The 23,639-nt window shown below is 40.2% G+C and overlaps 1 protein-coding gene across 5 annotated transcripts in view; it reads left to right on the plus strand.

Annotated features, from left to right (window-relative positions):
- LOC309880696 (killer cell lectin-like receptor subfamily F member 1) overlaps window positions 1-23,639 on the plus strand; it is a 30,910-nt gene that overhangs the window by 303 nt on the left and 6,968 nt on the right. For 2 of the 5 annotated variants that reach the window (XM_082765888.1, XM_082765887.1), the window contains exons 2-7: window positions 97-251; window positions 1,678-1,728; window positions 3,788-3,969; window positions 6,060-6,163; window positions 19,725-19,813; window positions 20,897-20,977. In XM_082765888.1, the coding sequence (XP_082622014.1) occupies window positions 173-251; window positions 1,678-1,728; window positions 3,788-3,969; window positions 6,060-6,163; window positions 19,725-19,813; window positions 20,897-20,977 (586 nt within the window). In that variant the 5' untranslated portion in view covers window positions 97-172. Of the gene's footprint in view, window positions 1-7; window positions 252-674; window positions 827-1,677; window positions 1,729-3,787; window positions 3,970-6,059; window positions 6,164-19,724; window positions 19,814-20,896; window positions 20,978-23,639 lie in introns of those variants that run through there. The other 3 variants (XM_082765890.1, XM_082765891.1, XM_082765889.1) reach the window with 3 other exon arrangements.

A 23,639-nucleotide genomic window follows, 5' to 3' on the forward strand; every position in this document is an offset into this window, starting at 1 on the left:
AAAAGAAGGGAAGAAGCAGCAAAAGGCCCGGGACAGCCTGGCAGGTGTCTTGCAGCCTAGAATAAACATAGTATTGCTTCTTTGCTATTTTCCCAGCTGTAGATGGGACTTGAAGATGAGCAGAGACTGCCGAAGCAATTGCTGAGGACATAGACTCCATGTATTATATGCAATGTGCCCTTCAAACACTTCAGAGGTTGTCGAACAAGAGTCAGTGGTTTGTTCTCTGAGAAGAAGGTGCTGCACAAAATGTAAGATTTTTATGTTGTTATTTAAGACATCTTCCTGCAGGGTGTCTGAAGTCTAGCTTGAAATCCGGGTCATTTGGCTTGGACAAGATAAAGAGATGATAATTTAATTTGGGGCAAAGCTGTAGATACGCAATTTAAGATACCTATTTGTCTTTACTCCAAATGTTTTTTGTTTGTTTGTTTGTTTGTTTTTTTTTTGTGTGTGTATATGTGTGTGTGTTAAAACAAGCATTTTACCATGTGATAGTTTATCTGTATGATATATTGTTGGTTAATACGTAGGAAGTGAAGGCAAACCTCATTAGAGAAAATAGTCTGTGCCTTTGCAACAGATGAACACCTGCCTTTCACCTGCGTTGAAATATGTCTGTGAAAGAGAGCTTGTGGCAAAGTGTAAGAAACAATCTACTGCCAATAACACAGGCTCAGAAGAGGATCTCAGTGAAGCAGCATTTTTGTTTGTGATTGCAATGGCAGGCATCCTGCAAGGAGGAGCGCACAGAGGAAGTGTGTCATGTATTCCCTATTACCCGACGCTTGATTCCTCCCGTTTCCTCATTGGCTGAGTGCTACAGGTTCACAAACTACTTGACACTTATTACTATACCATCTATGTGCAATTTCATTTGATCAACCTTTAATTTCTCCTTTTCCTTTTTTTTTTTTTTTTTTTTCCCCTTCTTCTTTTCTGACTAGAAGGCCTGAGATTTTTTTTTTTTTTTTTTTTTTTTTTTGATTTTGCACTGCTCATCTTGTTTTTCTTAGCTATCCTTGCTTTGGGACAGTGGGACCTTCCCCTTACCTGCTTAACTTACTCTTCACCATTATCCCACTGTTATGCCTGCACAACCACTTTTGAATATGCAAGGTTAGTGGGATTTCCCACTGCAAAAACACATTCTGCTGCAAAAACAAAATTTTGTTTCTCACAAAAGGGAAAATAGGTCTGATTCAGGGTTGCAGCCATATGCTGAATCCGAACCTCGTCCTTTAATGGTTGAATTGTGTGAGAACATTCTCCCGTGTGCATTCTCAAACTTGCATGTAGTTTGACTGGTCAGTGATGACCTACAGATTTTCAGACTTCAGAGGTTAGCACTGAGGTCTCTAAAACACGGTGAAGGAGACTGGAAGGCTTAAATTTGCTACACTGCAATTTGTACATCTATTGAAAACTTTTGTATATTTATGGTTCAAAACAATGCCAATTAGAGGATGATTGCCATTTTGTTAAGCTGTCAAGTTACGTAAATATCATAGAATCATATCAATTCAGACTACCTTTTTTAACTTCAGTAGTGCTTTGTATTTACATTATTAAACTTTAACTTAAATGCTATTCTGCTGCTGTTTCATTAATACACAACTACAGTCTGATCCTAAGTGCTCATATATACAACACCATTAATGATCTTCTTTTTCACAGGCAACTTTCTATGTACCACATTTCTGCTGGTGATGATCATTTTATTTGTTGGTAAGCCTTTGAAAGATTTTCCATTTGAGATATGTTTCCTCTGACTACTGGGCTTCAGGATCACAGCAATCAAACAGATCAACATGGTACTGCTTGCAGAGTCACAACACCTGGGACTTCTGCCACTATTTCAGTTTTGATGTTGGTATAAGGTTGAATAACATCCAGGCAGTGTTTAAAATGAGGGAGAATTTTCCCTATGAATAAAATTCAGATGATTTAGCTGTAAAATTGCTTTTCTTTCTTTTTTTGTTTGTTGAGTCTTTACTACTCTTCAGAGCATAGTCTCTTGCCTGGCCATTCATGTGGAATATGGATGTCCTGTCGATGCTTACACCAGTAACCTTTCTGATTATACCAGCTGGTGTTCTCTCAGCATCACATCTCCAGGCACAGACTCCAAGCTTGTTGTCTGCTCCTATATCTGGTTTTGATGGCTTTTTTATTATCACATCTGGAAGAAAACTACGTCATACAGCTAGATTATCTTTCTTACAAATGGTCTTTATGTGTCATTCTGCCTTTTTTTTTTTTTTTTTAAACCAGTTTGTGTTGCATGCTGTATTTTTAAGAAAAAGTCAGACTTATTTTTTTATTATTTTTTTTTAAACCAGTTTGTGTTGCATGCTGTATTTTTAAGAAAAAGTCAACCTTACCTGGCACTGCCACAAAGGAAGCAAGATGTGCATCTGCTGTCCGATGCAGAGCTCATCAACAGGAGTACAGGCTGTGCTGCCTGCTTTATTATTTGAGGTACCCAAGTCACTGGATGCATATGAGTCTCAATGGAGGCTGTGCTGCTCAAGTCTGCAGAGGGAGCTCTTGAACCCCTAGATTAAATCTACCTTCCCTCTGCCCCTTGTAACAACATGTGATATTTTATTGATGTCCTCTGCACATACATGGAAACAAATGGAAGACAATAGTCACATCTGTCTCTGTTAGTTTTCCTTTCCTTTATTAGGCTTTTATTTCAATAGAAATAGTCACAGTTTTTTGAAGGTATGGAGGGCAGTGCTCAGTGGAACTTGCTAAAGGGTCTGCAGTTATTGTGAATGGAATAGCTGACTGGAAAGGAAAAAAGAGACCAAAGTGTGGCAACAGCAGGCAGCAGAGTCTGGGAAATCAGTTCTCCTTCTGCAAGCTGCCATACTCACATAATGGTCAGTTACTCTCACTTCAAGGACAGCCATCACCAAGCACAAGCAGTGGATAAATGTGCTTTGGGTGAGGAAGGTCTGGATTCAATCCCAGCAGAATAACCCAGGAAATATACTTTGTACTCAGGTTGAGCCTGCAATTGTTAAAAAAGACAGAATGCTGCACCCAAAAGGTCACTGTAACTTTTCAGTAACAATCAGACTATTTTTGTTTGGATAATAGAAACTGAAGTAAATGCGCATGAATTCTCTTTAACACAAGAAATTAAAGTAAGTGCTAAAGCAAAATATACCAGTGAGTCTTCTTACCCTCATAGAGCTACTGTGACAGAAAGAAGATGAAGGGGGACATCAAAACATGCTGGGGAATAACTCCTAAGAACCATTCTCCAGACCATTATCTCCAAATAACGATAATTTTACCTCTTCATTAACAGACAGATTTCATTCTCATCATATCAATATCTAATTTACTTACCTTCACACATGTTTCTCAAACACTTAAAAGGTTTGATACAAAATCAAAGCAAATTGATATTGAAGCAACTTCATCACTTGAAGTAAATATTATTGATAAATTCATATAATATTATGTTTATTACCCTATTACTGGATTAAAAAATGTGTCAATGCCTCTAATTCTCTAAAATACATGTTTTCCAGACCTATTTATTTTATATTAATTTTAGTAATCAGGCTGCTGTCCTCAACTCACACATTTCTCAGCTGAACACATTGTCTGAAAGTCACGAAAGGTCAGGACCATTGACCTTCTTTTGGCTTCTCTTCTGGCATCTGTTGTGGCATTGGCTTTCAAAAAATCTGCACTTTAGATTGTTATGCTGATGAATGCTATGATTTTACCAGGTAGAAATTTTGTTCTCCCTTTTCCTTTGTAGTTCTAGTGCTTCAGATATATCGGCGTGGGAACCTTCATTCTGAGCAGTGTCCCAGTGAGTGGATAGGTTACAGAAAGAAATGTTACTTCATATCAGAAGAGGAAAAAAACTGGACATCTAGTCAGGCCTTCTGCATTAAGAATGAATCTTTGCTTGCAGTTTTTGAAAATAAGGATGAAATGGTAATGGAACATAAACCAATACAACTTCTGCATCTCTCTCTTTTCTTGACTGTTATCTACATAGCTCTCTTTTTCTTATCTTTTAAATCTTTGTAAAATAAACAGGCTGTGTGAATTCAGATAGTGAAAAGTACCTACTTGATCAATTTAAGTAACTGTCTCACTGTAGCAGATGCAACAGCACTAAAAGCTTTCCCATACTGCTTTTGTGCCTGGATTTGACTTGAATGACTTTGAAAAGCTCTTTTTTAATGAATCAAATAGTTTACATAGTTTTCCTTTTCTGTCCTATGTATGTTCATCTTCAAAGCAAGTATGAATCTATTGAACTCTCAGTATAGACAAATGAATATATCCTTTGTTTTCTAAAAGAAACCAAGCCTTTGAAACCAGCATAATGGAAAATCATCCATTTTATCTACTTGTATCTGGTTTTAGATATCCCTTAATGCCTCTTAGAGATTCATGCTTATATCAATGGTGGGAATATACTTCCACGGAAGCTGGTTTGGACATTTCTCATTCTAATAATTTTGTTAAGACACTTTAATTTGCCTATATTATGGTCCAGTTGCATTGAGTTGAATGCTAGTGACATCTTGCTACTTACTGCATGTTACTAAAACTGCAATTTGCTTTTACAGACTTGCTGCCTCTTGAGTAATGTCAATGAGAAAGTAGTTTCATCAGAAAGATAGTTTTTAAATAAATTGACATTTGAGCTTTGTTACTGTGATTTTTAAACAGAGGTCAAAAGTCTACTTTTCTGGCTGGCTGCTACATGTTGGTGGTGTAGCAGCTCTTGAAATAGAGGAAACTTCAGTGAAATTACACAGTTTAATCATATCTAAATTTGTCTTGAGCTAATAAGTATTTTCACAGTGACAAGAATTTCAACAATGACAAAGATGCAGAACATAATTCTCACTTCAGTATGAGTCCCTTGCTGAATGTGGTCTCTGATTTTATCCTATAATCAGACTCCTTTCTTTGTCAACATATTTGCCAATTTGTCCCCTCTCCAAGCCCCTTCTGCATTGTTGCCCTGTGAGTGGGACATCACTTGACTGATTTGTTAATGCTTCTCTTCCTTACTTATCTGAAAGTTCCACTTTTAATTCAGTGCTTGCGATGTTCAGCTGATAATTGGCTAGGTAGAAATTGGTGTTATTTAAACTACTGCTTAAAAACCTCATACGTACAAACTATGAACACACCTTATAAAAGTGAAGCACAGGTACACTGACATGGGCCTACTGGGTCAGCCTCATGCTCTGTGTCATGAGGTGTCTGGTCTCCATCACTGGGTAGTGTTACCCACACCAGAAGAAGGTCCATCAACAACTGCAGAAATGTCATTGGAACCGTATCAAGACAGTTTCTTCTGAACAGTATTGATCTGAAATTGCTAGGGAAGAGTAGAGAAGTAGAAGGCTACATTATTTTCATGTCAATTATTAAGTCCATGCTGACAGTTAATATACATATAATTCCTAATTTCACTGAATCTAATGACAGCTTGTTGCAGGGAGTTCTATAGTATTAACCTATTGCAAGTACTGCTTCTGCTGTTTTCCATCAGCCTTTGCTGTGTTTGATATAGGTTGTTATAAACTTATGAGATAGTGAACTGTCTTTTACTCTTTTTATGTAGATACCCACAAGGCTTTAAATAAGAACTGTGAAGGGGAGGAGCTCCCATATGTCCATTTGAACTGCAGTTTAAACGTACCTGTTTGTTCCATCCCATTTATACCAAGCTGCATATGTAGAGATTGATAAACACATATAGGCATACATGTATATAAACAATACTTGGTGTTTAGGTATTTTTGGGTGCAGTGAATGGTAATAACCCTTAAGGGTATAGAACTGAATAGTTTAACTGAAGGTTATGATACTAAAACAATCAATTCATAGGCTCAATTAGGGCCAAGAAAAAAAGAGTCAATTCATAACTGTCAATGAAATACTTAATGAAAACTTTCTAGATGACAGAAAGATGAACTAGTCGTCCTCTGAAGTCACAGGAGGGATTTGTTTCTTGTTGTGAGAACTCATTTTGATAAAATACTTTTTTTTTTTTTCAGTATTCTTTAGTTAAGCTATTGAAAATAGATGAATCTTGGATTGGATTGTGCAAGAAAGGTGAAAGTTTCTACTGGGAGAACGGCACTGCTTTGAACATGAACTTGTAAGTTCCTTGTCATTGAATAACACATACCAAGATACTGAGAATACCATCAAGTGTTTAAGCAAATAAAGGACTGGGGTTTGTAGCACAATGTAATTTCTGTCAGCATTTTTTTTCTGATGGGACTTACAACCATGACTTTGAAAAGAAACTCTTTGCAGTTATTACTGATCTAAATACAAAAGTGCCAATGAATGGAGAGAAGTCTGATTCAAAAAAGATGTTTTGTTAGCTCAGCACAGTAAGATGTTATTGATCATCCCTACTTACTTTAATGTCTATGTTTTTCAGTACCTAATGTAGACATTTCAACTTCCAGATCTTGAAAGTTCTTGGTTTCTAGTGTGATCCTTTTTTCTCATCTTCCTGAAATGCACAATATCTAGCAAAAGCTGTTTCAGTATGGCTTATGATGGTGTTGTCTTATGTAGTTGTAGTTGAGGCATTCATTTTCGTTAGCTATTAGGAGATAGCAATTAAACCTGTGTCTGAATGGATCTATTTCAACTGTCCTGAACTTCTGTCAGATACAATTTTTGCTGTTATAGGTCTCCTGCAGCCCTCTCTTTGCCACTTTGCTCTCTTTTAGACCTCTCCCAAGATTTTTTCCATCTATAAATAATTTAAAATAACTTTTTGTTGCATCATACCAAAGCATGATCTGTCATGATGTGTTCTAAAGATGTTTCATTTGGAATCACCATTTCCTTCTTTCTCAGCAGTGTTCCAACCTGTGACCAATTCTATTGGTGCAGTTCTGAAAATATTTCATAGACAAGGGACCTAGTTGTTATTTACTTCCCTCAGTTTCTCATTTCCTTTACATTGCTGTCATTTTTCAGAGAGTATTTTTAAACAGTGGTGGAGGTGCCATGAACTCACAGACATCTTTTTCTAAACTTCCATCCTCCATAGCACCTTGCCTTTCTTAGGAATTTTGAAGAAAAATACTTGTGATTGGAATTTTTCCTGGGAGTCACTTTTTCACTTTCAATTTATACCTATGTCAAGATTATTGACATTATTCAGTGCCATCAGTAAATGTTTAACCTGTTCTTCTATTTTTGCCTAGATCGTTCTGTCTATTGTTGGAATCCAAATTTTAGGGGAGATGGGACTTTGGCCAGACCCAGCATCACCACTGTAAAGGTTTTCTTATTCAGTACAGGTCTCAGTATGATTTCTTCAGATATATTGTCTGTATATCGGTAGTTTTAGCAGGTCACCTGTTACACTCACATTATTTTTTTTTTTTAGGAATCAGAGAGAATGAAGTGACAGATAGGAAGGAATCATAGAATCATAGAATGGTTTGGTTTGGAAGGGACCTTAAAGATAATTTACTTCCAACTCCCCTGCCATGGGCAAGAACACCTCCCACTAGACCAGGCTGCTCAAAACCCCATCCAACCTGACCTTGAACACTTTACAGGGAGCATCCACTGCTTCTATGGGCAACCTGTTCTGGTTCTTTACCACCGTCATAGGAAAGAGTTTCTTGCTAATATCTAATCTAAATCTACTGTTTTTTAGTTTAAAGCCATTACCCCTTGTCCTATCAGTATTGAGTCCCTCAATACTGAGTCCCTCCCCATCTTTTCTGTAGACTTCCTTTAGATAATGGAAGGCCACTATAAAGTTTCCCTGGAGTCTTCTCTTCTGCAGGCTGAACAACTCCATCTCTCTCAGCCTGTCTTCATAGGGGGAGCGCTCCAGCCCTCTGATCATCTTTGTTGCTCTCCTCTGGACCCAATCCAACAAGTCTATATCTTTCTCGTGTGGGGGGCCCCAGAGCTAAATGGAGTACACCAAGTGGGGGTTCATGAGAGCAGAATATAGGGGGAGAATCACCTCCCTCAACCTGCTGGCCACACTTCTTTTGATACAGCCCTGGATACAGTTGGCTTTCTGTGCTGCAAACGCACATTGCCAACTCACGTTGAGTTTTTAACCACCAACACCTCCAGGCCCTTCTCCTCAGAGCTGTTCTCAATCCATTCCCCATCCAGCCTGTATTTGTGCTTAGGATTGCCCCAGACCAGAGGCAGGACCTTGTGCTTGGCTTTTTTGAACTTCATAGGTTTGCATGTGCCCACCACTCTGGGTCCCTCTGAATGGCATCACTTCCCTACAGCATGTCAACTGCACCACACAGCTTCATGTCACTGGCAAACTTGCTGAGGGTGCACTCAATCCCACAGTCCATGTCACCAACAAAGATGTTAATTAATACCAGTCCCAATACCTGCTCTGAGATATACCACTCATCACTTGCCTCCACATGAACATTCAGTAAGTGACCACAACTCTTCGAGTGCGACCATCCAACCAATTCCTTCCCCACCAAGTGGTCCATCCCTCAAATCCATGTCCCTCCAATTTAGGGATAAGGATATCATAGGGAGATCCCAGTTGACAGGAAGCTGGCAAACATTGTTTCAATTTTCAAGAAAGGCAAGAAAGAAGACCTTGGAAATTACAAGTACTAAGGGAGGTACTAATTCTAGGTACAGGTACTAGAGGAACCAGATAGGAGAGGTGCCCTCCTAGATCTATTACTTGTGAATAGAAAGGATCTCATGGATGAAGTGGAGATTGGTGGGAATCTTGGCCATAGTGACTGTGAAATAAGTAATCAAATTTAAAATTTTTGGTGGGAGGAGGAGAACTGCCACCAGAACTTCAACCCTGTATATGGGGAAAGCAAGCAGACTTCCATATGGAGCTGCTCAGGGAACTGATGAGCATAGTCCTCCAGGATCTTTTTTTTTTTGGAAGACATTTTTCTGAAGACATTGGTGCCCATCAGTGCTACTCAGTTTTAAGTACCACCTCTTATGAGCACAGGAACAGGAAATTCCAAAATGTTGGAAGTCAAGCAAGCAGGACAGAAGGTTGGCTTGGCTGAGCAGAGTCTTGTAGACCTTAGGCAGAAAAAGAAAGTGTGTGTCCACTGCAAGTGAGGTTGGGTGATATGGGAGGACCATAGAGATGCCATTTACCATTGTAGGGAGAAAATTTGTGTGGCCTCAATTAGAGTTGAAGTTGGCCAGTATTGTGGGGGCTCTTTTAAAGGGCTTTTAAAAATATGACTTACAGTATCCTTCTGAACCAAATAACCAAGATACATCTAAATAAAAACATAATATGATGGGTGAACAATTGGATGTTGGGTTAAGCTCAAAGTATTACAGTAAATGAGGTTATTTCAGGCTGGTGTCCAGTCTCCAGTGGGATTCTTCAGAGCTCCATTTCAGGGCCAGTTCTCTTTAATGTTTTCATAAATGACTTCGATACAGGACTTAAAGTTGTATTAAGTAAGTTTGTGGATGACACTAAATTGGGAGGATCTGTTGTCTGTGTTGAGGGTAGAAAGGCCTTGCAGAGAGATCCTGACAAATTAGAGAGCTGGGCAATCGTTAACTCTATGAAGTTTAACAAGTGCCAGATTCCACACTTGGGAAGAGGAAATGCTGGCTATATTTACAGACTGGGGGACAATAGGCTGGAGATCAGCCATATGGAAAGAGGTCTGGGGATTTTGTACTATGTACTTGAAGGAAAACTTCTTGACATTTTTTCATCTCTAGTCAAGTTCAAGTTCTAGTCAAGTTCAGAAGTTCAAGTTCTTCAGATCATCTTCAGATGGATTAAGCATCATCATAAGAAAAATCAGACGGCTTTAGTGAATTTGTCATAAACTGCAGACATCCCAGATTCTGCCACTGTTTATATTAGAAAATGTGAGGGATAAAACAGCTCTGCATCAGGCCTAACAAGCTCCCCCCTACCCTGTTCTCCTGAACATTTTTGGCCTCAGTAATTATAGGCTGTGGATATCATAAGCTGTCTTTTGTTTTTCCTCCTGTTACCGTGTGGTATCTGGCATTGTCTGTTCACAAAAATGGGGATTTATGCAGCAGTGTATGAGCTGAATGGGCTTTTCTAACAAGATTTGTTGCCCACCTTATTTTGAGCAGATGAAACTAGCATGTCCCAGGGGACAAAAGTCAACTGGAAACTACTTCAGTGGAAGTTTGTTTTACAGCAGGCTGAAACATTTGGCTCTGTAGTAGAACAAATTATTTATTAATCTTTTTCCTTCCTGTATTTTTTCAGGTTTCAGATAAAGAATCATTCTGAGTGTGCCTACTTGCACTCCTTCACTGTCTCTACATCGGCTTGCTCTTTGCCCAGGCGCTGGATCTGTACCCTAAAGTAATAGCTCAGATCTTCTTGGGATCTTGATAGTTAAGATGTATTTGTCTATTGTACAATCACTTTGGATAAATGGCAGTCCTGACATGGCCACAGACTTTTGTACCACCTGAAAGCCTAAATCAGAGAGAAGAAGGCTCCACACCAGCTTCCAGAAATGTGCTCTCCATAACACACCAGCTCTCCTGTCCTAGGACAGAAGAGGAATATTCTTGGTCCTATGCAGATCCTCTAGAATGGGTACTACTTGTGCTGGCTGCTTAAGGTGAAGGTGCAGTGGGATTCCTGATAGTCTTCTGCTGCATAATGATCTCTTTAGTGTTCTTCTTCATCTCAGCTCATGGCTTTGGGGATACCCACCAGCCAGAGATACTAACCAGCTGGCACAGCTGCAGAAGCACTAAATCGGGGCTATTCACGTTCTCCCAAAACTGATGTTTTTACAGTGCTTACTCACTATGTTAGTACACCATTTCCCCATCTGCCAACCTTCTGGCCTCACCCTCAGACCCAAGCATTTTGACCCTCTTACCTCCTTTTATTTTCTGTCCTAACTTGTGAGCATTGCATTTTTCTGCTTATTGCCTTTTAAATAAACCAATACACTAACTCTGCATTATGAACAATCTGTGGCCATAACTGTAGAAAACAATTCCTGTGACTGCAGAAAGAGGAAGTTCATTTCTTACCAGAGGAAATCCTGCTAATAAAATGTTTCCTACTGCACATTTCTGGAACACAAAGTGCAGAAACAAATCCTCTGAGCACGTAGCACTGGCAGTCTGGGACATGAGAAATGCAACAGTCTGCTGGTAGCTAATATCCAACCTAAACTTCCCCTGGTGCAACCTGAGGCCCTTTCCCCATGTCCTGTTGCTTATTCCCTGGGAGAAGAGACTGACATCTGCCCAGATACAGCCTCCTTTGAAATAGTTGTAGAGAGCAATAGGGTCTCCCCTGAGCCACCCTTTTTCTAGGCTAAATAACACCAATGTCCTTAGCTGTTCCTCATAAGACTTGTTCTCCAGACCCCTCACCAGCTTCATTGCCCTTCTCTGGACCTGCTTGAGTACCTCTATGTTCTTCTTCTGTAGTGAGGGACCCAAAACTGAACACAGTACTCAAGGTGCGGCCTCACCAAAGACAAGTACAGAGGGACAATCACTTCCCCAGTTCTGGTAGCCACACTATTTCTGATACAAGCCAGGATGCTGTTGGTTTTCTTGGCCACCTGAGCACACTGCTAGATCACATTTAACCACCTATCAACCAATACAAGTTGCAGACATAATACAAAAACAGAGTAAGGGGCTTTATGGAAAAAAAAGGGTGTCAGCCTCCTGCTTATAACACAATGAGATTTGCTTGTAATCATAGTGTTAGCAGACAAGAGCGGTTTTGGATTTGTGAACACAAGGCCACAGAAGCATCTGTAAACCAATAAGAACTGCTCATCTAGTCATCAAACTAGTCATTTGAAACATTTGAAAACTTTGTTTGCTTTTGTTTTTCTTTTGATTGTATAAGACCATCTACGTTCTATTAAAGCACCCATATTGTCCTTTGATCTGTATGATAAAATGTCTAGGTAGCTTCCTGCTTCTTTGTACAATGTCAGTGCCTCTTACAGGAATTCTGAACTTAGTTTATATGAAACATGTTTTCGAGAAACCTCATTTTGCTACAAGTTTTTCTCTAAAAATGTTCACAATATCGCTAAAATCTTTACAAAAATACATTAAGTTCCAGAGTTAAAAGAGCTTAGTTTCCCAGCTTATTTGAGTGATAGCAGATTACTTAGATCTGCTAGAAAAAGTAGTTTTCAGACACGTGAAGAGATTTCTCAGACATAACGCCCAAACACTGCAAAACTTCACTACTTGTGTAACCAGAAACTCCGCATTCTTGTGGTTCAGTACTTATATAGCATTCTTATAGTTTATGGGAGGCATCACTGAAGGAACAGAACTCTACAGCATCTAGAAATCTGACAGGAGAATTTACTCAAAGAAACAACGGATCTTGTGATCAGTTTTTCTTAGCTCTTCCCCATGTTACTAAACATCTATGGTTCCTGCTGATCTGAGTGACAGTTGGAGAAGGCCACCACTGTGAGCACAGTGGTAGAGCTGGTGAGGGGTCTGGAGAACAAGTCTTATGAGGAGCAGCTGAGGGAGCTGGGATTGTTCAGCCTGGAGGAGACTCGGGGTGACCTTATCGCTCTCTACAGGTAACTTAAAAGAGGCTGTAGCGAGGTGGGGGTTGGTCTATTCTGCCACATGCCTGGTAACAGGATGAGGGGGAATGGGCTAAAGTTGTGCCAGGGGAGGTTTACATTGGATATTAGGAAGAACTTATTTACTGAAAGGGTTGTTAGGCATTGGAATAGGCTGCCCAGGGAAGTGGTTCAGTCACCATCCTTGGAGGTCTTTAAAAGACATTTAGATGTAGAGCTTAGTGATATGGTTTAGTGGAGGACTTGTTAGTGTTAGGTCAGAGGTTGGACTCGGTGATCTTGGAGGTCTCTTCCAACCTAGATGATTCTGTGATTCTGTAATGATTCTATGATTAAAGGACTGGAGCAGAGGATGTCCAGAGGCCCCTTCCAACCTAAACCATTTTGTGATTCTATGATCTTGCCTGAGTTTTGGCCAATGCTAGACCTGAAGAAGCTGTATTTGAGAGCCAAGGCTTCTTCTCACTGTAGGCTGCTCAACTGTACAAAATATCACACACAATGTGCAAGGATTCCTCCATTTAAATACATCAAAAGCAGAGAGACAGCTCGCTGGCTGACAAAAAGAAAAACACAGAGGTTTAAGAGTATGCAGTATCTAGGGGAGGAATGGACATAGCTTAGGGGAAGTCATGTCTCATCACTGATCTGATGCTTCAGACCTCTGTAAACACAGGAACAACACATTTTCATGTTACTTTAACTATTGCCAAAATCAGAAGAAACATCTTACTCTTCAAAGAAATCTGCATTGTCAGAAAATGGCCTCAAAACAGTGATACCGAGACTGGCTTTGTCTAACAGTAGGCCTGACTCAAGTTTAAGTCCATCAAGAGCAATTAAAATGAGGTATGAATATAGTACACACAGTATGTTATTGGAGAACTGGCAACTTATGCATGCCACCAAGAGTGCAGTGCTGTGAAGAAAAAACAAGGAAACAAACAAACAAACAGAATTGTTATTTAAAATATCCTTTTAATTTTAATTTTAATTTTAATTTTAATTTTAATTTTAATTTTAATTTTAATTTTAATTTTAATTTTTCTTTAGTCAAATCAGTGAAACCCAGAAGCACTCAGTAGTCTGCCTTAAGGTAAAAGAACAGGCATTTATTTTACCTTGCTGAATTTCAAAGACTAGATAGAAACATTAGAAGCCCATGAACAAAAGCATGTTTTACATTTATAAAGGAAAATGGTTGAAAAATCTCAGCAGACAACTTGTGGTTTCCTATGTTAAGCTTTATTCTACATGTTAACCAGATCAACACACAAGTTGGGGAACTTATTTGTGTTTATGGTGGTGGAAATAATATGAAAAGACAACACACTTGTCTGAGAGTTCATCTAACTACCAAAGCAAATTGAATTAGAAGGGAAAAAGGCAATTTTGGAAATGTCCCTGGAAAGCTCCCTTTATAAAAAATCTATTTCGCAGCCAGGTCTATTAGCCATATTTATGAATACTTTTGCATACGAACAATCTCATAAGCCCTAACTCAGTAAGGCAATAAATTGTATGCTAAGTGTCATGCAGCAAACTTGTTTAGCAGCAACCTTAGGTTTGCTGAGAATTTTTGTGCTGGGAAGATTCTTTTTTCCGTGAACTGTCAATATGTTATAGCAACATTTCAGTGTGTGATGAAATACAATTGATTGAACATAAGCATTTCTATTTTGCCATTAGTGATAATTTTTTTTTAACAAATGAATGAGCACTGGTGGTGGGTTGACTTGGCTGGCCACCAGGTCCCCACCAAGCATCTCTCTCACTTCCCTCCTTAACAGGACAGGGGGAGAAAATAGAATGAAAAAAATCATGGGTTGAGATAAAGATAGGGGATTGAGATTTTTCACCAATTACCATCTCAGACAAAACAGACTTGACTTAGGGAAGATTAATATAATTTGTTGGCAATTAATAACAGAGTAAGGCAGTGAGAACCAAAAAAAAAAAAAAAAACCAAACCAAACAAAACAAACAAACAAACAAACAAACAAACAAAAAACACCACAAAACCTGAAAGTGCACTACCCCCATCTTCTCTTCTTTTTAAGCTCAACTTCACTTCTGACTCCTGACTCTACCCCTTCCCCTTTCCCAAGTGGCACAGGGAGATGGGAAATGGGGTTTTCAGTTTGTCCATAACACTTCATCTCTGCAGCTCCTTCATCTTTTCTCTGCCCCTGCTCCATAATGGGCACCCTCCCACGGGATGCAGTTCTTCCTGAACTGATCCTGCGTGGGCTTCCCACAGGCTGCAGTTCTTAAAGAACTGCTCCCACATTGGTCTGTAACACAGGGCCCATCCTTCAGAAGCAAACTGCTCCAGCATGGGTCCCCCATGGGCAGCAGCTCCTGCCAGACCTCTTGCTTCACTCTGGGGTCTCCACAGGCTGCAGCTCCAGCCCGGGGCCAGCTCCTGCGGGGACTCTCCATGGGCCGCAGCCTCCTCCAGGCCAAATCCACCTGTTCCACTGGGAGCTCCTCCATGGGCTGCAGCATGAAGATCTGTTCCATGTGGGACCCAAAGGCTGCATGGGGACAGCCTGTGGTGGTGGTTTTACTCAGATGGGTGGCCAAGCTCCACCACAACCACTCTCTCACTCCCCCTCCTCAAAGGGAAAGGGGGAGAAAATACAATGGAAAGGACTGAAGGGTTGAGATAAGAACAGGGAAATCATTCAACAATTATCGTGACAGGCAAAACAGACTCAGCATAGGGAGACAATAAGATTTATTGCCTATTACTAACAAGCTAGAGAAGTGAGAAACAAAGTAAAGAAACCAAAAGCGCCTTCTCCCCATCCACCCTCTTCCACCTCCTCTGCCCGAGTGGTGCAGGGGAACAGGGGAATAGGGGTTGTGATCAGTCTATAGCGCTTCTTCTCCGCCTCTCCTTCTCAGCCACTCTCGTCCCCTGTGCTGTGGGGTCCCTCCCAGGGGATGCAGTCCTTGATGAACTGATCCGGCGTGGGCTTCCCACAGGCTGCAGCTCTTCAAGAACTGCTCTGGATATGGGTCCATACCACAGGGTCCATCCATCAGGAGCAAACTGCTCCAGCCTGGGGTGCCCCACAGGCAGCAGCTCCTGCCAGGTCAGCTGCTCCTGCGTGGTCTCCTCTCCACGGGCTACAGGTCTGGCCTGGAATCTGCTCTGGCAGGGGTCCTCCACAGGCTGCAGCCTCCATCGATGCAGGTCCACCTGCTCCATCATGGTCTCCTCCACAGGCTGCAGCATGGAACCCTGCTCCACTGTGGTACTCCATGGGCTGCAGGGGGACATCCTGCTTCACCATGGTCCTCACCACAGGCCGCAGGGGACTTCTGCTCTGGTTCCTGGAGCACCTGTCCCTCTTCTTCTTCACTGACCTTGGCACATCCTGCAAGGCTATTCCTCACTCCTCTCACTCTCCCAGCTGCTCTGTGGCAGAGTCTTTGTTTGTTTATTTGTTTGTTTGTTTTTCCCTTTCCTAAATATGGTTTCATAGAGGTGCAAACATCATCACTTATTGGCTCGGCTCTGGCCAGCAGCGAGGCCCTTACCTTACATGGGGCAGTTTTCAGATTCTTCTCATGGAAGCCACCCCTATGGCCCCCTGCTACCAAAACCTTGCCATATAAACCCACTACACCTGCTCCACCAGGGACATCTCCACAGGCTGCAGGGGAATTTGTGCTCTGCGCCTGGAGCATCTCCTGCCCTCCTTCAGCAGTGACCTTGGGGGCTGCAGGGCTGGTTCTCTCCATACATTTTCTCACTCCTCTCTCCCAGCTGCTGTTGCACATCAGTTTTTCTTAAATATGATTTAACAGAGGTGCAAACAACCATTGGCTTATAACACAGAAATACTCTATCGGTCATAGTAAATAGAAACTGTGAGTTTCTCTGATCCTAAGCATTAAAACCTAGTTAATATTTACTTTCTGATCATTTCCGATTTTTAGTCTTTATCTCTCCAGTTTCAGAGTCGTCACCCAAATTGTCAGTCAGCTATTGGTCTTTCTGAAGGTCCTATGACTGCAGATAATTTGAGCAAAAAAATCAGAGCTCTTGCCACAGCTGCACATTTTACCATAATTTTTTCTTGATTAAAAAAACAATCACTGTGTGATAAATGGAACAAGATGGAACTGCTACACCATCTGCTGTTGATTCTAATTACCATAATTGATATGATTAATATAATTATTGTAATGTAATTAGACAGCTTTAATGTCATGCAAACTGATTTAATCAACTCTTTATTTAGAAAGATAACTAAAATAAATAATGTGCTCTGACAAATGGTATTCAATTCAAGTTTTAATGTGTAATTTCCCCTCGTAAGAGAAGGGTTTTAAAATCAGATTATTTTTTGCAAGTATTGGAGGTTAGGGAAAATGCATCATGGACAATGTTTAAATAATAATTGTTTGCTTTCATTATGGAAAAGTTCTTGTATTAAAGCGTGGTGGGCTTATGGACACCATACAGAAAAACAATACCTTGGATAGCATGCATGAAAACCAAAATAGATCAGGACAAAAACCATAATTGTCACTCCAAAAGTCCAGACTGGGAGATTCTTTTACCATTTTCCAGATGGAAGCCAAAATACTTTTACAGTCTACAACTTCTAGGTCTACAATTTCTAGGTCTACAACTTCTCATTTTAGAAGACTGGGTATGCAGTGTTTGTCTGAAATTTTTACTAATGGAGAGAATAAAAAAGAAAACTGAAAGTTCATTTACTGTCCATTTCAATAGTGAAGCTATTTTAGATAATTGAAGTAATAAAAACTCATGCTATGGAAATTTTCCTTTGCTGAGAGAAAGAGATTGAACTTTTGGAATTCAGAATACCTGTGCAAGAAATTCCTTGGATATGTGTCTCCTGAGTCCACACTGAACCCAGTTCAGGTGGATACAGATACATTTTTCACAATCGCCACTGATGGTTATCACTCAAGCAGGGTTATGGGTGAAGAGTCAGGCTGGGGGACAGGCAAGGGTAGTATACTGCCACAATGGGTGAGGCATGATTTCCCTCTAAATTTAAATGATAGTTCTCTAGATCTCATTTGAGACCCTTAAAAATTAGAGCCACTTTCCAGTTTTCTGACATGGATATTTCTAAGCAAGTTGTATAGCAGTATTAGTGGCTTGGTTCTCTGCTTTCTGGGTTTCTTTACACATCTTGGATAGATAGCATCTGACCATGTCCATTTGGTTGTATTAATTTTCCTGTTTATTGAATAACCTGTAACATTGACCTTCTGAACTGAGGCACACCCTCTCATATGTGTCCTGTGAAGAAAATTTAAGTACAGAAACCTCACCAAGTTCCTCTGTAGCAAACACATGTAACACATCCACTGTACATGTTGGACTTCACAAAATAAAATAAAATTATATAGCATATTTTTTCAGCTTTGAAGTTTTCTTTCTGCTGAAATAAAATGTGAAATGCAAAGTCTGTTTGAGAAACAAGAACCAGAATAGAAAAAAATATATAAATAAAAAGCCAGTTTTCTGAGCATGCAAAAATAAGAACTAGGTTGTGATATAAAATACTATGCACATCAACTCTAAGTACACACTTAAAGAATGCCATGGAGACACTCTCATTGAAATGTCTGCATGCCTACATTTTCCTGTATTGTTCTTTTGTCTTGATGTTTGGAACCAAGTTGCATGCTCCATCCCTCTGTTGAGAAGGTGATCTATATTTTCAAGGCTCTTGACTGTCACTTACCTCCCTGCAACTTTGGTTGGTTCTACTGCCAACCTGAGAGCAACCTTGAGCTTAATTTAACTTGCTAACTTATTTAATAAACAATTCTGTGTTTTTTAACCCAGCCTATGCCACAGCTGGAAGACACTACCTATAAATGTCTTACTCCTTGACTTTCCTTTGGTATTTTCCCAAAGTTATCCTCTGCTAGTATATAACTAACACCTCAGTAATAGATTAGCAGATGCTGCTATGAGATTAGCACCCATCATTCACAGCATCATTGGTTTACCTTTCTTTTGTCCATGTGCTCCTCCATTTTCTTACTGTATCCACCTATTTGGCATTTTTTTTTTTTTAATTTTATTATTTATTTATTTATCTTTAGAGAAGTAGCTGATAAAGTTTGGCAGGGTAGACTCACCAAGTTGTCATGCATTGTACAGTATTCATTCTGTACTCACTGTGTTCCAGAACTGCTTTACTGCAGTAGAGAAATAATAATAATAATGCCATCTTTGGCAGAATGATGTAAAAAACCCAGATCCCTGAAAACTCTGTAACAAGTAAGGCTGCTGAAAGGTTGATGTTTTGCTGCTACATGGGATTTGACATACATGTTAGTTGACTGTATCCTTATTGGATGTGTACTGCTTGTATGCATCAATGGCTTGGTTAATTTTTGGCAGCATGGTAATTCTTCTAAGTCTGGAAGACTGTTTGCCCCTTAATTGTGTGGGTTTTCTTCAATCTTTATATGTAGATACAGGAACATACTCTCACTTTCACTTTTCAAAAGTGGTCTAAGAGTGTAAAGGGGATTTAGTACAAATGAAACGAGAGACTATAGTATTTGAGCAATGTATTTATCAGACGCATGAGTTTTAAAAACTGGTCTGTTCCTATGCAGGAGGAGAATCCACCTAAGAATCCATTTCTGACATTATTCCCACAGGTGGTCTTTTCTTAATCTTTTTAAGAGCTTTCTGAGACAACTCCAAGATTTATTCATCTACTCATTTTGATTTACTAGAAATTTGTATAGCTTAGAAAAAAAAAAAAGGGGGGGGGGGGGGGAAGAAAAAATATACAGACTGTCAGACTGTTGTAAGATGATTGTGGTAGGCTGAGCTTAGCCAGATGTCAGATGCCCACCCAGACACTTCTTCACTCTCTCACTCCCACTGCTCTACAGGATAGGTGAGAAAATAAGGTGAAAAGACTCATGGATTTAAGGTAAAGACAGAGAAAGCACTTCTGAGTTACTTTCACAAGCAAGACAGACTCGAGTTGGGGAAAATTAATTTAATTTGTTGTAAATTAAAATAAAGTTGTATAGTGAGAAACAAAAATATTAAAACACCTTCCTCCCGCTCTCTTTTCCCAGGCTCAACTTCACACCTTCATTCCCAATTCCAATACCCCCTGCACCCACCCCCAAAGAGATGCAAGGAAGGTTGAGGATGGGGGATTACGGTCAGCCAATGACAGCTCCTCTCTGCCACTCCTTCCTCCTCACACTCTTCCCCTGCTCCATGGTGGATCTTCTCCTCAGGCTGCTGGGGAATCTGTGCTCTGCTACCTGGAGTACCTCCTGCTCATGCTCTCACATTGGTCTTCACAGGGCTTTTAACCCCTCACTCCTCACACTGCCATGAATGGATTTTAAACTCCTTTAAATGTGCTTTCCCAAGGTAACCACCAGCTTGGCTGATGGACTTTGCTGTGTCTTGCAGTGTTTCCATTGGAGCTGGCTTTGTCTGGCACCGCACAATCCCTGGCCTCTTCCCAAAGAGGCCACCTCTGCAGCCCCCCTGTTACCCATGCCTTGACACCTACTCCCAACACAATGATGAACAAGTATGACCCTTCAGAAAACAGCTGTTGTCAGCAGAATATCCTTTGCGTCAAAGTGCTACAAAGGGGCAAGGGGCCAGGAGCATCAGAGCAAGGCTTGTCAGCCAGGGCCTGTCCGTCTGCCCCACCAGGAGAAGGCACCTGGAGGCACCAGGACAGCCCCAGCCCTGACATCAGGCACAGTCCTGGGATGGGGCCAGGGTAAGGCCTGTTTATGGGCCCACGGGTTGGCCTGGTTGGGTAGAGCATTGTGGTGGGGAGATAGCCCTGCTGGAGTTTCGCTGGGGCAGGGGCTGATGGCTCCAGGGTCTGATGTAGAGTCCTGAGTGCAGGGGATCCCAGTGGGTGGGCAGGTTAGAAATATCTGAGAAGGTTCTAAAGTTTTCAGAGATAGATGGAGAACTGCAAAAAAAAGAAAAGAAAAGAAAAGAAAAGAAAAGAAAAGAAAAGAAAAGAAAAGAAAAGAAAAGAAAAGAAAAGAAAAGAAAAGAAAAGAAAAGAAAAGAAAAGAAAAGAAAAAAAGTTCACTTGTCAATTCAGTTATTCTCTTTTAACTGTTACATTCCTTTTCATGGTCCCGTGACTTCATGACTTCAGTTAAAAGCACAAATGACCATCCACTGTCCCCTTCCTGTTTATAACACTTGTTTGAAACATTTTCTGTAACTGAGTTTGACACTAACCATCATTTGCAATCAATAGGAAGAAGTGACCTTGAGATGGAGAATGAAGAGGGTTACGCAGAACTGAATTTCAAAGCAAGGAAGAAAAACTCCAATGCAGGTAAGCATATAAGCATACACATCTCTCCTTCTATATTCAGACATATTTGAGTTACCATAAAACAATTAAACAAACAAACAAACAAACAAAAACCACCATAAATCTGCCAAAATTTTAGTTGGTGTTGCTAATAAGCAAATGGTATATGGCTATATATTGAGAAATATGATGAACAGTAGGTAAAAAGTACCACCAGGCTTGGAGTGTGTGTTGGCAGTCCCAGTACAGGATGGAGATTAGAAAATGGAGGTATGGGAGGAAGGCATGAAGCAGTAATTGTCAGCAAGTTTGCAGTTGTCTCAGCTCATCAGCTATTTATGTTTTGTCTGGTATTTTTTTTTCCCTCCAAGAATCACCCAAGGAGAATTTAAGAATAATTTAAATGAAAACCGTAAGACAGTAACTTACTGTCCAGTAAGCTTTTTCAATAACTTTTGGAGGGCTTTATCAGGAACAGCAGGGAAGAAAGTACAAAGATAAATGCTGGAAGGCTTTCAAGGTTACTTTTGCTAACCTCTACTTCTTTTACGTGATGCATGGGAGAACTCAGACCACAAATATTAAGTCCTCAGAGCATCCAGGTTCCAAACAGTTAATTAGCTATGATGATAGGTTCCTGAGAAATTCTGGTTGCACTCTTACATAACAACAATTTTTATCAGTAAAAAAGTGAAAGCCAACTTAAGTTACTCAGCATAGTAGGACAAACTTGGTGCAACTTTATTAACATCAATTATGCCAGTTTTGCTATTATTAAAACTTATACTGAAAGTTAATAAAAGTACAAAACCAGCAAAAGTGAGAGAAAAATAAATGGAAAGCTGATAATAAAACCTAATATTTATTTAACTAAGAATTTTAAGTTGTCAAACTTACCAAAAAGCAAAAAGATGTTGCTGTAATGGAGTAGGTTGAACATTTTCATATAAAAGAAGCAGAGAGTTAGGCAAAGTGTATGTGACCAAATGTACATAATAGTATGTGACCATAAACACACAGAGTATGTAATGACTAAGTCAGTTTTAAAATGCTCGTCATCTCCCTCCATGACTGGGTCCCAAAAGACCACTGCAGGAGCAAACAGGCAGAACAGGAAGACTTCAGGCAAACAGCTTAGAGGAACAGTTGTTCCTTTAAGCGTCCTTCAGGCCACATCCACCTACTCCGCTGTGGGCTCCTTCATGGGCTGCAGGGGAACTTCCACTCTGGTGTCTGGAGCAGAAGTTCCTCCACTTGTGCTTCTACTCCACTTCTGGAGCAGAAGCACCTCCACTTCCTTCTTCACTGACCTGTGTCTGCAGGGCTGTTTCTCTGTACATTTTCTAAGTCTGCTCTCCCAGCTGCTGTTGTACCACAGATTTCTTTCCCCTTTCTTAAATACACATAGAGGTGCAACCAGCATTGCCTACTGGCTCTTATCTGACTTGTTATAGCTTCTGGGCTTTTCTCACACACCCCACCCTTGCAGTTCCCCTCCTACCAAAATATTGCCACATAAACTCAATATACAGTGTGTGAGCTAGATTTAGACTAGACACAGGCTAGTCATTGTAGCATGGTTTTATCTCAGAAGTAAATTTTCTGGAGTGGTTAGTAGTGGTTGCAATGCCCTGTTGGCATAATCCAATGCAATATTGACACCAGTTCTTGTAGCACAGAAGAACGACCACAATGCAGAGCTCCCCTTCCTTCCTGCAGTCACATCTGATCTTGCCAGTGGTGAAAGCTGCAGAGGTGTCCTGAGAAGCTGGACAAACACTGAGCTGTTAGCTTGTGCTTCACTGTCAGCACTGTGATATCACCACTACCAGAGCTCATTCTGGGTATTTGTGCAATAATCTGAGTATTTACACAAGTCACTTGTTACTGTTTTGCCTGCAGTCCAGCCATTGTGCAAATCATGGCAGAGATAAGATTAGATAACCTAGTTGCCTTTTTATTGTCAAAATCACTACACAGTACCCAAGGAAGGAGAATGCACACACATGCATAACCATAATATATGTTGCATAGTCAGTGAAAAGAACTGTATTCTATTTACAGAATATGTGCTGTCTAAATAGGGTGGGAATATAAAAACAGTGGGGATTAATTTGAATATTTAAAGACAACTAGTCACATATACAGAATTTCCAAAGTAAGTATGATTGCATGGACAAATGAGGAAAAAAATGTTTGACCTCTGTGCAAAACTGATAGCTAGAAACCAGTCATGAAGTGGAAGTGTTAGAGAAAATAAATTTATCACGTTGCACAAAGTTCAACGGTCTTTTTATGATTTGAAATGCAACTCCATGCATTACATTTTTTAATTAATAGTGTTGCAGCATAAAACTTTTCAAACAGCTGATTCACATCTGATCTAGATCACCAGTATTTGAAATGTAATAGTTATGAAAGGATATTTACAGAAGATACTTCCTGATGTAATTTACTAGATGCAAAACAAGATCTTTATGAGGTAAAATATTTTCCTACCCCATTTTCTCTTCTGAGAAGGCTAATTTCCATGAAATGGAAAGTCATTCTTCTGTTGTTCTCTGACTTTATTCCATGACCCCAACTCAGGGCAAATGAGTGTAAGGACTGGCACTGTATGTAATGGAGGGGCTGGACTACATGGAGCTTGTAGTTGGTGATGACATGGTAGAGAGCCTCTGAG

Source organism: Aythya marila, assembly GCF_965140915.1.
Source record: "Aythya marila genome assembly, chromosome: 1".
Taxonomy (NCBI): Eukaryota; Metazoa; Chordata; class Aves; order Anseriformes; family Anatidae; genus Aythya; species Aythya marila.